Here is a 13,726-nt window from a genome sequence, read left to right as displayed (position 1 = left end):
TAGCATTTTATCTGCATCAAAACTCTACTGAGTCTGAGGTAAATTTTGTCTTTTGGTTTCTTTGGCTTGAATTTATCAGGGAAAAAAAATGGCTTCATTGGATCCTGGGTTGCCACAGCTTGTAGGATCCTTTGAAATGAGGTAAAGGACATGAATAGAGTCACTTAGGGTGTGGAGGGTAGCGCTATTTCAAGAACTTGGTGTCTGACTTCCTACCACCCATTCCTAATCTCCTTCCCTGCTTCTTTGGGAACTATAAGTGCATAGAAATGTAACATGCCATAAACCAAGAACTTAAGTCTTTTGCTTTTTTTCTTACTGGAGATTGGAAAGGTGAAGGATGGTAATAGATCCTAGAGACCCGGTGCTCAGAAAAAAGAGATTCTTAAGGCTGAGAAAAAGGCTACATCTCTGATCAACCCTAGGGCACAGCCAGGATTTGTAAGAAAACCTCACTTGCCCATAGCCACATGCCCTTATGTTCAACCATATTTTGAGCTCTCAGTTTGTGCCTGTTTGGTGCTAAATGCTAATGACATATTAATCAATTGGATTCTAATCATACTTCTATGAGGTAGGTCAGATATGCAGCTTCCATAACACAGACTAGGTCCAAAGAGGCTAATTTTCTGCCAGTGTTGCAAAGAAAGTGACAGTGCCTGGATTTAGCCCTGTGTGCTCACGAAATAGGCGTAGGGGACTAGGCTTCCTTCCACTGGTCCTTTCTTGTTGGGTAGAGAAGGACGAGATGAATGAGGAGGTTGCAGGGGCATCTTGTATCAGATAATTATGCTCTGCTACTGACTGCCTCTGACCAGCAGAACAGGGGATGAGAAACAGTTCAGTTGCTCATCTTGGTGACTCTCTGGATCCAGTCCTTGTTGTGATAGATGTCGGAATACACACCATAGCGGTCCTTCTTTCCACAGTCCACGCCCCAGGATACCGTGCCCACTAGATACCACTCGCCCGTCTTGTTATTCAGGGTTACCATAGGGCCCCCGGAATCACCTGCACATGCGTCTTTGCCTCCTAGTGGACAAAAAAATAAAAAATGAGGTTGAAGAGTCTCTTCCCTTGTCCCAAAGGTAATTTCTTCTTCCCTTATCTGGTTCGTAGTCTGCTAATAGGGCACTAGAGGGCGCAACAGACCGTTTGATACAAACGGGCAATGAGTAAGCGCTAGGTTGGCCTCTTCCCATTTCAGAGGGGCTGTCGTTTCATAGAGGGTTTCACGGTGGAGAAAATCAGTCTTGGAGAGTGAAATAACGGAATTTCTTAGTACTTATCTCTGACATGATTTTTCTCCTCATGAATGTCCTCCTCTTTCTCTATCTCTTCACACGTGTCCCCCCCCACGCCCCAACCCCTCCTGTCAGAATCAGATTTTCATCTGGGCTCAGAACCACTCTCCTGCAGAACATTATGTCACACCAACTTCTTTTTCATTGTTGTTGTTGATTGCTTTATTTTGGGGGGCCACACCCAGCAGTTTTCAGGGCTTACTCCTGGCACTGCTGGTGGGGTCCAGGGGACTATATGGAGTAGAGGGGAGAGAACATGCAAGGTAAGTGACCTACCTTATATATTATCTTTCTAGCCCCCTCGTGTCAACCTTTTGACTTACCTTCTTTTTCCCCAGCACAGATCATGTCCCAGGTCACCTTCTTCATCAGCGGGACATAGGACTCCTGGCAGATGTGATGGCCAACGATTGGGATTTCAATCTGGAACACAGGGCCATTGTTGGTCCACCATGCTGCCTGAGGTGGCCCTGATCTTTGAACAAGTTCTTCTCTATTGGATTAACCTGTTATTAGCAGCCTGGGGAAATGCTTAATGGTATATATATATTTTTGAAAAATCAACACTGGGGTCAGGGTTCGAGAGACAATTCAGCAGGTTGGGAATTCCCTTGCATGTGTCCAACCTGGGTTCAATTCCCAGCATCCCATATGGTCCACAGAACACTGCCAGAAGTGATCTTTGAGTGCAGAGCCAGGAGTAACCTCTGAGCATCATTGGCTGTGGCCCCAAAACTAAACCAAAGCAAACCAAATAAACTAAAATCAACACTGGGACCTGAGAGATAGTCCAGGAGGTAAGTCACTTGCTTTGCATGCAATCATGTCAGTTGAGATTCTGGTTTGAATCCTTGGCACCATATATATTCCCCTGAGCATCACCAAGAGCCACTAATGAATACAAAGCCAGAAATGGGCCCTGAATACTGCTAGGTATAGCTCAATACCTCCAATGACAAATAAATAAGCAAAAATTTAAAAGTAAACACTGAGAGGAGAATATAGAGACCATTTTCAATACACACTCTCATGACTGGCCTGGTTCTGGCTCTGCTTTGTGACCTTGGAATAGATATTTAATCTCTTTGGACTTCACTTCTCTTTATAAAATGAAGAGAATGATTCTTGCCTATCTCTTGCATTATTTCATGTAATCAAGATATATGTGAAGTCTGTTTGACTTTTTACCACCCATCCCCCCTCCTCCACCCCCAACTACTGTCTGCTATAGACATGGGACATAAAACTTGATCAGCATTTGTATGATCTCTGAGACTCTGCAAAATCATATGGAATCACATGGAGTGAGCATGCAGTGAGCATTTACTCCTTGCTCTTACAGAACTCTGAACTTTTGGACACTGGTCCTGTACCGTATCCATTTCTCTCTTACATAACTTGCTGCATAGTTGGTACTTAAGGAAGATTTTTTTTAAGTGAGATGTTATATTGACATAGGAAAGTAAAAAATTGTGATGATTACTGTACTTATGCCAGCTTTGGGGTAAATGTTGGAGTAGATTTCCGGAATACAATAAGGAAAGATGAGTTTCATTCAATCAAACCCAAGGCCTGTGTCCCTAAAGTATAACACATATTGGGAGGGGAATTGAGGCTATTCCTCTCCCTCTGGGGTCTTTCCAGATAAGTAGGAAAGGAAGTGAGGTCAGCATTTCTCCCCAAGTATGTAACTAATCTCCACCTGTTATTCAGGGTAGTTGAAGTCTCTCTTTCCCTGGGCAGCCCTTCTGAGTCCCTTCAGATGAGGTCACATGGCTTATTATTCATTCTGGAGCACCTGTACTTCTTCATCACTTCTTCATCATGCTAATCACAATGATAATGACTTTCTGTCTCCCCATTTGACTCTAAGTCTCAGGAGGCTAGGGACCAGATCTGTCCTATTACTCCTCAGTATCCCTAGCTAGTATAATATCTGGCACCGGGGGCACCAGATAAAAATGTGGGAGTTAATGCATGAAAGGATGAATGGTTGAGCCCCCTAACGCAAACAGTCCAAACATTTTGGAATTCTAATTCCTAGTGAACTTTGGAAGTGAGCCTGTTTCCTGAACCCAGGGAGACCTCTCTCTCTATTCCCTACTGGACTGTCCAACTCCCGGAGGGCCACAGGAACAGGAGCATCCAACCTAAGACACTATCCATTGAACTCACCTCCATCAGGGTCTCTGGGAAACTTTGCAAGAACTGTTTTCCCCAGCCACTGACGATGACCATGGCCCCTGGAAGAGAGAAAACAGCAGTGAGAGCAGATAAGGCTGTCTGTGGGGGTATCAGAGGACTATATTCTGCAGTTTCATCAGCCTCTGCCTTTGGAGGAAGTGCTGAATTTGGCCTGGCAGGGAAAAGTACCCTGGAAAGGAGAAAAACTCTGGCTAGAAGTTATCTGCAGCATCATTTGTGTCTGTGAGACACGAACTGGCTTATTTGTCCCACAGCCTCTCTGTCCAATAAGCACAGAACCAACGTGCCACGAGGGCTGTGGCCTCATCTCTCTTGTTTAATGCTGAATCCCAGTGCTAACAGCACTCTAGGGGCTCAGTCAGTAACTGTGAATAAATAAAATGTTCAGCCTCGTCTACATTATGCTACTCTGCCTTTAAAACTTCACTCACTCCCCTTCTTTGCGGCCTCCATAAGTATAGGAGTTAAAGTGCTTGCAGTATACCTGGCTTACCTGGGTTGAGTTCTGGCAACATCAGAAGGGTTCCGTGAATACTAATCTGGGAACAATACCTGAGCTCAGCTGGGTGTGGCCCAAAGAACAATTTTTCCCCATCATATGTACATACCACAATTTATCAATTTCATCCATTGATGGGCACACCAAGCAATGCCACACCTGACAATATTCTTGGCTTTGCACTCAGGAATCATTCCTGACAGTGCTTCGGGGACCATATAGAATGCCAGAGATTGAAGCCAGGTCAGCCGTGTGCAAAGCAAACACTCTGCCCGCTGAACTGTCTCTCCAGCCCCCACTGATGTTCTATAATTAAGATTGTTCTATATCCTGAACTTTTGGCTATTTGAAAAATAGGTTTTCTGAACTAAAGGAGGTTAGTTGTGGCAAGGCAAGCTCTGAATTTAGAAGAGGTTAAAAATTATTTTCCCTCTTAAAACTTTTTTTATTTAGCCACCACAGATTACAAAATTATTCATGATTGGGTATCAGGCATACAATGTTCCAACACCAACCCCTTGACCAGTGTCCACCTCCCTCCATCACTGTCCCCTGTTTCCCTCTCACCTGCCAGTCTGCCTCTATGAAAGACACTTTCGAAAAAATAACTTTTGGCTCCATGATTTACAGTACTGTTACTGATAGCATTTTATACATAATACTCGCCCTCCCCTCCTAATCCCAGTAGATGGCTTCCCTCCACCATTGTTGCAGTGTTCAAAGAAAATAAAAATGAAGCTCACGGCTCTGGAGATTCGCTTACTCTGTATTGTATATGTTAGAGTTAATGATTTCACTTAAACATCACAAATAGGAGACTGAGGTTTAGCATCTTCCTCAAGGTCACACAAGTAGGAAGTGGAGCAAGAGGACTGAAACCTGTGCTGGTGATTAAGCTGGTGCCCCGAAGCTCCAAACATATGCTCCTACACTCTGCTTTGTAATGCTGCGGATGAGAAGCTGAAATGGAATTCTCCTCTGCCTAGGGCCTCCTCAAGGTCAGGAGCACTGTCAGGATATTTTGTTCTTACTTTTGGCATTACTAGCCTTGGTTCCTCACCTGGCAGTGGTGACTGGTTCCAGCTGTTTTCTCTGGCACTGTCAGCATGATGCCTCTTACACAGAATTTCAAGTTCCCCTCTACTGTGTCCTTTCCTCAGCTTCCTCTTCTCTTTCACCCCCCAGCTCTAGAGGTGGTTGTTTCTTTCTGCAAATACTATATCTCTAGAGTCTCAGTCTTTCTCTTCTATTTCTCTGTCCCTCCAATACCTGATGTTAAGTTGTCTCTATTACAGTAACTGGGAAGGTTTCCATTTTTCTATTGACAGATGTACTACTGGTAATAGTGAGCCAGTCTATGGTGGCACTACGGTATTACCGTTAACGCTGCCTTGGAATGACTTCTGATTTGTGGAGGGTAGCAAGGAAGTGTCAGCTGAGAAATCACAAGGACCCCATCAGCTGGGTACTGGCATCTCTGCAACACTAGAAGCCTCTGAAGAAGCGCCAGCTGCTCTGAGAGGTGAGAGCATGGGTAGGGAGGGGTACCTTCCTGTGTGGGCCCCTCAGGAAGACAGATGGGCATCACAAAGTTGTTCAGCCTTGGACGGTCCAACAGCTCCACTAAAGCCACATCATTCTCAAACGTGCTGGGGTCATAGGAGGGATGGAGGAAGATGTGTTTGACCTTGAGATGCTGCTCATTTTCATCTGAACGGAGCCTCCAGTGCTTTCCTGGACAGGAGGGAGACACGAGAGGGACAGAGACAATGAAGTCATGCAGGATAGGGTCACACTCTCTTCCCTGACTTGTACCTTTTCCTGCCACTCACCCACCTTGGCTCTTTTATTCCACTATACCCCATGTCCACGGAAATCCTGTTATTTATAATCCTCATTTTGATGCCCATCACATGTTCAAACCATGTACTCACTCTTCAATGCTGTGTCATGGATTGCCTCTTTTTAAAAAAATTCTATTTATTTTTATATTTGGGGTCACACCCGGGAATGCACAGGGGTCATTCCTGGCTTTTGCATTCAGGAATTAGTCCTGGTGGTGCTCGGGGGACCATATGGGATGCTGGGAATCGAGCCCGGGTCAGCCTTCTGCAAGGCAAATGCCCTACTCACTGTACTATAGCTCCAATCCCCTTTTTAAAACATTTTATTTTCATTTTTTTTGGGGGGTCACACCCGGTAATGCTCAGGGTTTCCTCCTGTCTCTGCACTTAGGAATTACTCCTGGTGGTGCTCGGGAGACCATATGGGATGCTGGGGATCGAACCTGGGCCAGCTCATGCAAGGCAAATGCCCTACTCGCTGTGCTATGGCTCCATCCCTGGGTTGCCTCTTTTATGAAGTCATTCTGATTAGATTCTACAGCTAGATATCATTTTCCTCTGAGCTTGTATGACACTTTATCTGTTTCTCTCCTATAGAATTTTCTACCTCCAAACTTCTTTCAATGGGCTCTGTGATTGTGTTTTATTGTTTATTGAAGTCAATAGTCTTATTTAGGAAATAGAGAGAGAAGAGAGAAAAAAGGAAAGCGGAAGAGAGGAGAAGAAAGGAGAGGAGAGGACAGAAGGAAGAGGGAGGAGCAGAAAGGGGCAAGGGAGGGAGGAGGGAGGAGAGAGGGAGGGAGGGGAGAGAGAGAGAGAGACAGAAAGAGAGAGAGAGAGAAAGAGAGAGAGAGAGAGAGAGGAGTCCTAGACAGTAGAGAAATTATGCACCCCGAGCTGGGACGCCAGTGACTCTAGACTGTTTGTGTTAATTATTTATTCCTTTATTAGACTACAAACTCCTTTTTTTTTTTTTTGCAACTTAATTATATGTAATCCTTAGCTCCTGGCATGGTGTCAGTAATTGAATTGAATGAACTCAGCTGGTGGTCTTGATTTTACAAACAAGAGGGCAAACCTGGATTATTTGTATATAATTCATTGAAACCACAGATTCATAGAAGCCTGCAGCATCTTTGGAAATGGCTCTAGACAGAACTCTGTCTCATCATTATAGAGATGGAGGTCTAGCCTTGTCTGACTCTTCCTGATCCCGCTACCTGAAAATGATAGCCTCTGCTTTCAAAACTCCAGTTAATAGGACTGGACTGACCCTGGACACCTGTCCTGGCTTGTTTTGTTTGTTTGTTTTTATCTCAGGTGCCCTTCCCTGATGACTGGGTGTGTAAGCACACCTCACCCCCAGACCACAACTGGCTTCAAGAATCAGCTTTCCCCTCACTCACCCAAGATGATTTTGAAGTCAGAAGGACTGAGCAAGTATGAATCATGCAGGATTGGTTCCTCTGGATCAAGTGACTGGTGCAGGCAATGGGCGGCAGTCACAATCCACCTGGAGCCTGATAAAGGAATCACATACACACACACACACACACACACACACATTTGTCTGTACTGACCCGTCCTGCATCCCACTGTGTCCTCAGAGGTCTTTATGCTACTCCAAGGGAGTTGTCTCCATCGTGTGCCACAGGTCCGAGGCCATGGTCAGAGGTTACTCCTGATTCCACACTCAGGAATTAATCCTGGCAGTGCTTTGGGAACCATATGGGATACTAGGAATGGAACGTGGTGGGGGAGGGGGGTTGGGGGAGGAGGGGATTGGGGGAGGGGATAACATGTGAGGCAAGCGCCTTACCTGCTGTACTATCTCTTTAGCCCCAAGATGCTGTTCTTAAGATGAGATATGGTTACCTGTGGTTTCATCTGCTTATTTTAACTTTAGTTGATCTCTTTTGTTTTTTATTTACTGTAGTTTGGGTTATGTGTTTATAAGTAGTGCTGCCATTCATTGTCTTGCTATAAACAGTTACCTTGTCTCATCCCCACCACAACACACACAGAGCCCCTTGAAGGCCCCCACGTCACTTCCCATTATTCACCTACTCCTCTCAATCTGGTACCTGCAGTTAGTACTCCAGCACCCGAAATTTGTTATTAGTAGATAGTGTCTTTTCTTGTTTTATCTAAACAGCACAGAGTGAGGTCATCTGCTGTTTGTCCTTTTGACTTATTAGCCCTATAGTTCCATCCAAGTTATAGCAAACTGTATGATTTCATTTTTTTCCCTTGTGGTTGCATAGAATTCCACTGTGTATATATACACTACAACTTCTTTATCCATTCATGTGTCATTGGACATTTGAGTTGCTTCCACGTCCTGGTTATTGTACGAAATCCTGTAATGAACATAGATGTGTCTATGTCCTTTCTTGTCAGTGCCTTTGTGTTTTGAGAGTTGATAACAAGAAGTAGCAGTATTTGGGGACCATGTGGGATGCCAGTGATCTAAGTTGGATTGGGCATGCTTGGGGGTGTCCCTATGTCATAGAGGAGCTCTGTGCCTTTTATTGTTTTGAGAAATCTTCATACTGTTTTCCATAGAAGTTGAGCTCAAAAATATCCCCAGAAGTGGTGAATGAGAGTTCTGGGCTAACATCTTAAAGAAGATATTATCTCTTTTGGGCAGGGGCCACACCCGGAAGTGCTCATGACTTACTCCTGGCTCTGCACTCAGGGATCACTCCTGGTGATTATACGTGGTGCCAGGAATAAAACCGGAGTGGACTGAATGCAAGGCAAGTCTCTTACCCACTAAATTACTACTGTGGCCTTGAGGTTATTAGCTTAAACCCATGGATTGGTGAGTTCCAGACAACCCAAGATCACTCCCGGTGGTCTTGAGGGACCATATATTGTAGCAAGGGAGAAAGGACAAACCAATGATATCCTACATCCAGGGACACCAGATGTGTAAGGGCAGCAGTGCTCTCTCTCTCTCTCTCTCTCTCTCTCTCTCTCTCTCTCTCCTCTGATTCTCCTCCTGCTTCTCCCTCCTTCATGCTACTCCCCCATTCCCCTTCTCGATCTCTCATCAATCTCCTTCTGCCTCTTTCATTCTCCTTCTCCTCTCGGCTCTGGATCTGGATCCCGATCCCCCAGCCCACTCTTACAGCCTAGTTAAATCCCAAAGCATGAGGGATTGGGGCTTACACCTAGGTATGGTCACAGTCAATAGGGTTAAAGTTCTTTCCCTCAGGGGATGCTTCTCCTAGGACAGACACTCATTCAGCAAGACGACTCTCCCAAGACTGAAATTCTAACTATGGGTGTGTATTTCTCCTCTCCTTAGTCCAACAAACATATAGACATTCATAATATTAATAATTTTGTATGGACACAGTAAGAGATACATTAAGCTTATAGAATTGCTCTCCTGGGGCGATCTCAATCTCAGACTACAGCGCTCAGGCCAGAGTAGTCTTTTCTCTCCCTAGCAGGGTCTTATCTCCTCATTACTTTTGGATCATGACAGCATTTGTCCATGACCAAGCTCTTAACTTATAGTTGAGTATAGTGGCACTTTGGCCTGGCCCATTTTGAAGCCAGGTTAGCTCACAGCTTGCCCTGGGTCCCTTCAGTCCCTCGTCAGGACCCTGCTTTTGGAGTGCTAGGAACTAAAGGCAACTGAGGCTTAAGTTGAGAAAGCCAATAACTGGGAGTGAATAATATTAGAAACCAACTAAATCCCAAGCTACAAAAGCATAATATTAACTGTCTTCCTTTGTCCATACAAAAAGGACATTGCTTTAAACTAAACTATTCAAAACACATAAGGAGAGAAGAAAGGCAATATTTCACTCATATATATAAAATCATAGATGTCTGAGGAATCTAACCTTACAAGTTAACAGAGTCTGATTAGGGGGAAAAGGTGATAGACCTGATGGGGAAGAGAGCACAGAGAAGAGCTTACAGATAAACACAGTGGAATGGAAGTGCCTCAGGAGCACTGTGATAAACCTAAGCTGCCTGTGGCAAGGGGAACAGGGCATACCAATGTTACTCTAAAATGTTTAGAGCTACATTCCAATAAACACAGAGCAATGGAGGTGCTTCAGGAGCACTGTGATGGGTATCACCCAAAAAACTTAAGCTCTCTGTAGCAAGGGAGAAAGGACAAACCAATGATATCCTACAATATATGATGCCAGGGATCAAACCCAGGGTTGCCTACCCATTGTACTATGTCTCCGGTCTCCAGAAAAATATTTTTATTCCACGCCCCCAATTCTCTATATTTAATTTTTATGCACACTGAACCTTAAAGACTCCTGATATCAGGATTCATCTTTATATCCAGTATACATTAGAATTACCCAGGCAATTAAAACAAAAACAAAAATCAGTGTTTGAATCTAAAATTAGACCTAAGTCATGGGAGTAGGGCTCAGGCACAGACATACTTTAAAAATTGCCCCCAGCTTTTCTATAGTTTTCTACGACAAGTTTCAATCCTTTTATTTCATAGATTTGGGTCCCAAGGATGAGAGGAAAACAGAGGTATCAAGGGTACCCAGGAAATAAGTAGCAGCATCAGGACCAGACTCAGATCTATTGAGAGCCAGTCCACTGTATTTGTCTTATCTTTGTGATCCTTTTTATTAAACGGATACGTGTCTGCCCGTTGCTTACTCAAAGATTAGACTTTGGGTCATCCTTTAGGCGGAGCAGATACCAAATCCTTAACTGAATCCAGAGTGATAACCAGGGTGAGTTGAGCAGAGAGAAAGGCACCAGGGCTACAGATGGCTGTCAGAATTCAGAGTCTCAGCACTGGACTCTTTTTGCACAGGCTCTGGGTCCTCTCGGGAGAAGCAGTGTGATATGTCTTCCCAGTTCTAGATGTTGCTCCACAAAGTTCCACCCTTTCTCTGGGGTCTCTTGGATCCCTGACCACAGCAGGATCTCTGACCAAATGGATCAAGTGAGAGAAGGTGCCTTGGTAGGAGATCTGCCTCAGAGCAGGACTCTGGGGATTTAGTGAATGCAGGGATGCCACAACAGGTTGAATCCAAAGACAAGACTTGCCTCATGGTTCTGTGATTACTGACCGAAGCCTCTCAGCCTGGCTTCCTCTGACTTTGTGTGGGTGCTGAATTCCTCTCCCTCTATTACCTTAACAACTTTTCTGCTTTCTTTGTCCTCTTTCACTCCTCTCTTCTCTACACAACTGAATTGGGGGGCATGGAGAAGGAAGGGTGCTGAGTTGTTGGGAGGGGGTGGTGTGTCCACTGGTGAAGGGTGTGGTGTTGGAATTATATGCATGAGAAACCAGTATTGTAAACCACAGAATTTCAATCAATAAAACCATGAAGAAAATGAACAATTGATTAATGGGGGAAGGAAAGAGCAAAAGGAGAGAATTTTGTAGTTTGCTGGCGGGTAGAGTGTTTGACTTCAAAGATATTTCAAAATATGGGGAATAGACACTCAGAGGATGCAAATACAAACTGAACTTTAAAAACCAAAGACTTATGAAATGAATTTAATTCTTAAAACTGTGGCCACATAATCCATCTCTTTGGCTTACCTTCTTCTCTTTAAATTGGAAATGCCTTAATTTACATTTTGCCCTTCTTGGTCATCAGCCTTCTCTTTCAGTTCTTTCCACACTTTGGTTCCCACTGCTTTTCTCCTTAATTCTGGCCTCTCCATTGCCTTATCCCTTATTTAATATGATATGAAATGGCACAGGTTCAAGGGATGAAGGGACTTGATCCCCATGTATGATCATCAGATCAGCAGAGCCCTGCCAGGAGTGATCTCTGAGTGCAGGGTCAAGGGTAAGTCCTGAGCACAGTCCAGTGTGGCCCAAACAAAACCCAAACAAAACAAAGAAGAAACGTCACGGATTCCACTTTGTGCTTTTGTATGTGTGCAATTATCAGCCAAGTTCCAGTACCTTCCCCTTCTCTCTCCTCTTATGGGTGACGATTGCGCTTCCTCTTGCCCTATTTATTTCTCACTCTCCCTGTGGACTGGAGTGATAGCACAGCTGGTAGGGTATTTGTCTTGCATGTGGCCGATCCAGGTTCGATTCCTCCATCACTCTTGGAGAGCCCGGCAAGCTACTGAGAGTATCCCGCCTGCACAGCAGAGCCTGGCAAGCTACTCATGGCGTATTTGTTATGCCAAAAACATAACAAGTCTCACAATGGAAACGTTACTGGTCTCGCTCAAGCAAATCGATGAGCAATGGGACAACAGTGCTACTCTCCCTGTAGTGTTCTCTTGTTTACTCACCTTTTCTGTCTCCTTTTATGTTCTCTATTTTTTTTTTTTTTGGTTTTTGGGTTACTCCTGGCTCTGCACTCAGGAATCACTCCTGGAGGTGCTCAGGGGACCATATGGGGTGCTGGGATTTGAACCCGGGTTGGCTGCGTGCAAGGCAAACGCCCTACCCGCTATGCTATCACTCCAGTCCCCTATGTTCTCTATTTTATAGGGTGCTCCCAAGCAGTGCTCAGGAGGCCCCAGGGCCCCTTCCAGTGATTCTCAGCCAGCTGGGTCTGTGGTTCATTGGAGGGCCCTATGGTGTTGGAGATTATCCAGGCCACATCTGGTGCTGCTTGGGGACTCCTGGGCAGTACCTGGTGATGCATGTGGGGTCCATGTGGGGCCTGGGATTGGATCTGGCCTTAACCCTGTACTATCTCTCTCGTCCCCTCTCTATTTTTGCCCTTATGGCCTGAATCTGTCCCCTGTCTCACTCTCCCCATTTTCTCCTCACTTATATACCCTCTCCATGGCCCTTTAGGAGGTTCCTGAGCATAAGACCCTTCATCCTTGTGTCTGGAAGGATATAAAAATCAAAGGCTTGCAGAGGGGTCAAGGATATATCCTGTGATGTCTAGGCTGCAGCCGTCTTCCAGCTATGCATCTTTCAAGGGGGGTCTTTCATGGGGAGCTGCCCCCCCCCCCCATAGTGCCCTGGTGGAGGGAAGATGCTAGGAGCCTGGCCAGCAGCCCAAGAGCTTCTCAAGCACAGGTGAACCCTCGAGGACCTTCTTCCTTTGTGATGTAGCCGGAGTCTGGGGTCAGCGATGGGGACTCTAGATCTTAGTCTTTTAACTGTGGGTCAAAGTGCCATGGAGTGGGGGGCGGGGGTCACATAACTGAATGTAGGAGGTTAAGAGAGTGGAGACATAGTACAGGGATTAAAAACTTACATGTGGTCAACGTCAGATCAATACCAGGAATCACATGGTCCCTCTAAGCACTGCAGCACAGAACCGGGAGTGGCCCCTGAGCACTTTTGGGTTGCGGTCCATCCTCCACCCCTTTCCCCAAGCATATGCTGTTCACTGAATGTGGGGTTGTGAAAAGTTGTTTTTTTTTAAAGAAATTATTTCAAAATTAACTTCTTTACCATATTTATCAATGTTTGATTTTTATATAAATATGTACTTCATATATCTACCTACCTAGGTCACATCATAATTTCTCAGAAGAAAAGGGGTTGTGAGTGGGAAAGTTTCAGAAGTCCTCCTTTAGATCACTGTAAATCTCTGTAAATCTTTCTTGTGACAGAGCTGGGATGGGCCTTAGATGATTTGGACCACATTGTGGTAGGAAGAGCAGACACCATCCTTTCCTACCCTCCCTCAAACACCCACCCACATCCAATTCATTAGAAGATTCAGACAGTCCTATTGCTCAATGCTTTTGAATCTGTTTCTTGCCCATCCCTTGTCCCTGTCCTTATTCTGAGGCTAATGACTTCTCTCCTCACTGTTGCAATAGCTACTCTCAGAACTCCGAGCTTCTGGATTCACCCTTCCACAGATTTACATTGCCCTAAGACAATTTTCCAGACATGATGATAAATCTGCATTAATGCATTTGATAAA

At 44.9% G+C, this 13,726-nt stretch overlaps 1 protein-coding gene across 1 annotated transcript in view; it reads right to left on the bottom strand.

Annotated features, from left to right (window-relative positions):
• Positions 1-769: 769 nt before the first annotated feature.
• The window catches only part of MASP1 (MBL associated serine protease 1), an 82,694-nt gene continuing 69,737 nt past the window's right edge, over positions 770-13,726 (bottom strand). Inside the window, exons 12-16 of the mRNA XM_055126741.1 lie at positions 7,259-7,372; positions 5,557-5,742; positions 3,480-3,547; positions 1,628-1,727; positions 770-1,032 (exon numbers count right to left, since the gene is read on the bottom strand). Coding sequence (XP_054982716.1) covers positions 842-1,032; positions 1,628-1,727; positions 3,480-3,547; positions 5,557-5,742; positions 7,259-7,372 — 659 coding nt within the window. The 3' untranslated portion in view covers positions 770-841. The remainder of the gene's footprint in view (positions 1,033-1,627; positions 1,728-3,479; positions 3,548-5,556; positions 5,743-7,258; positions 7,373-13,726) is intronic.

The sequence above is a fragment of the Sorex araneus genome, chromosome 2 (genome assembly GCF_027595985.1).
Source record: "Sorex araneus isolate mSorAra2 chromosome 2, mSorAra2.pri, whole genome shotgun sequence".
Taxonomy (NCBI): domain Eukaryota; kingdom Metazoa; phylum Chordata; class Mammalia; order Eulipotyphla; family Soricidae; genus Sorex; species Sorex araneus.
The sequence above is the reverse complement of the archived record's forward strand: the minus strand, read 5'-3'. Positions and strand labels throughout refer to the sequence as shown.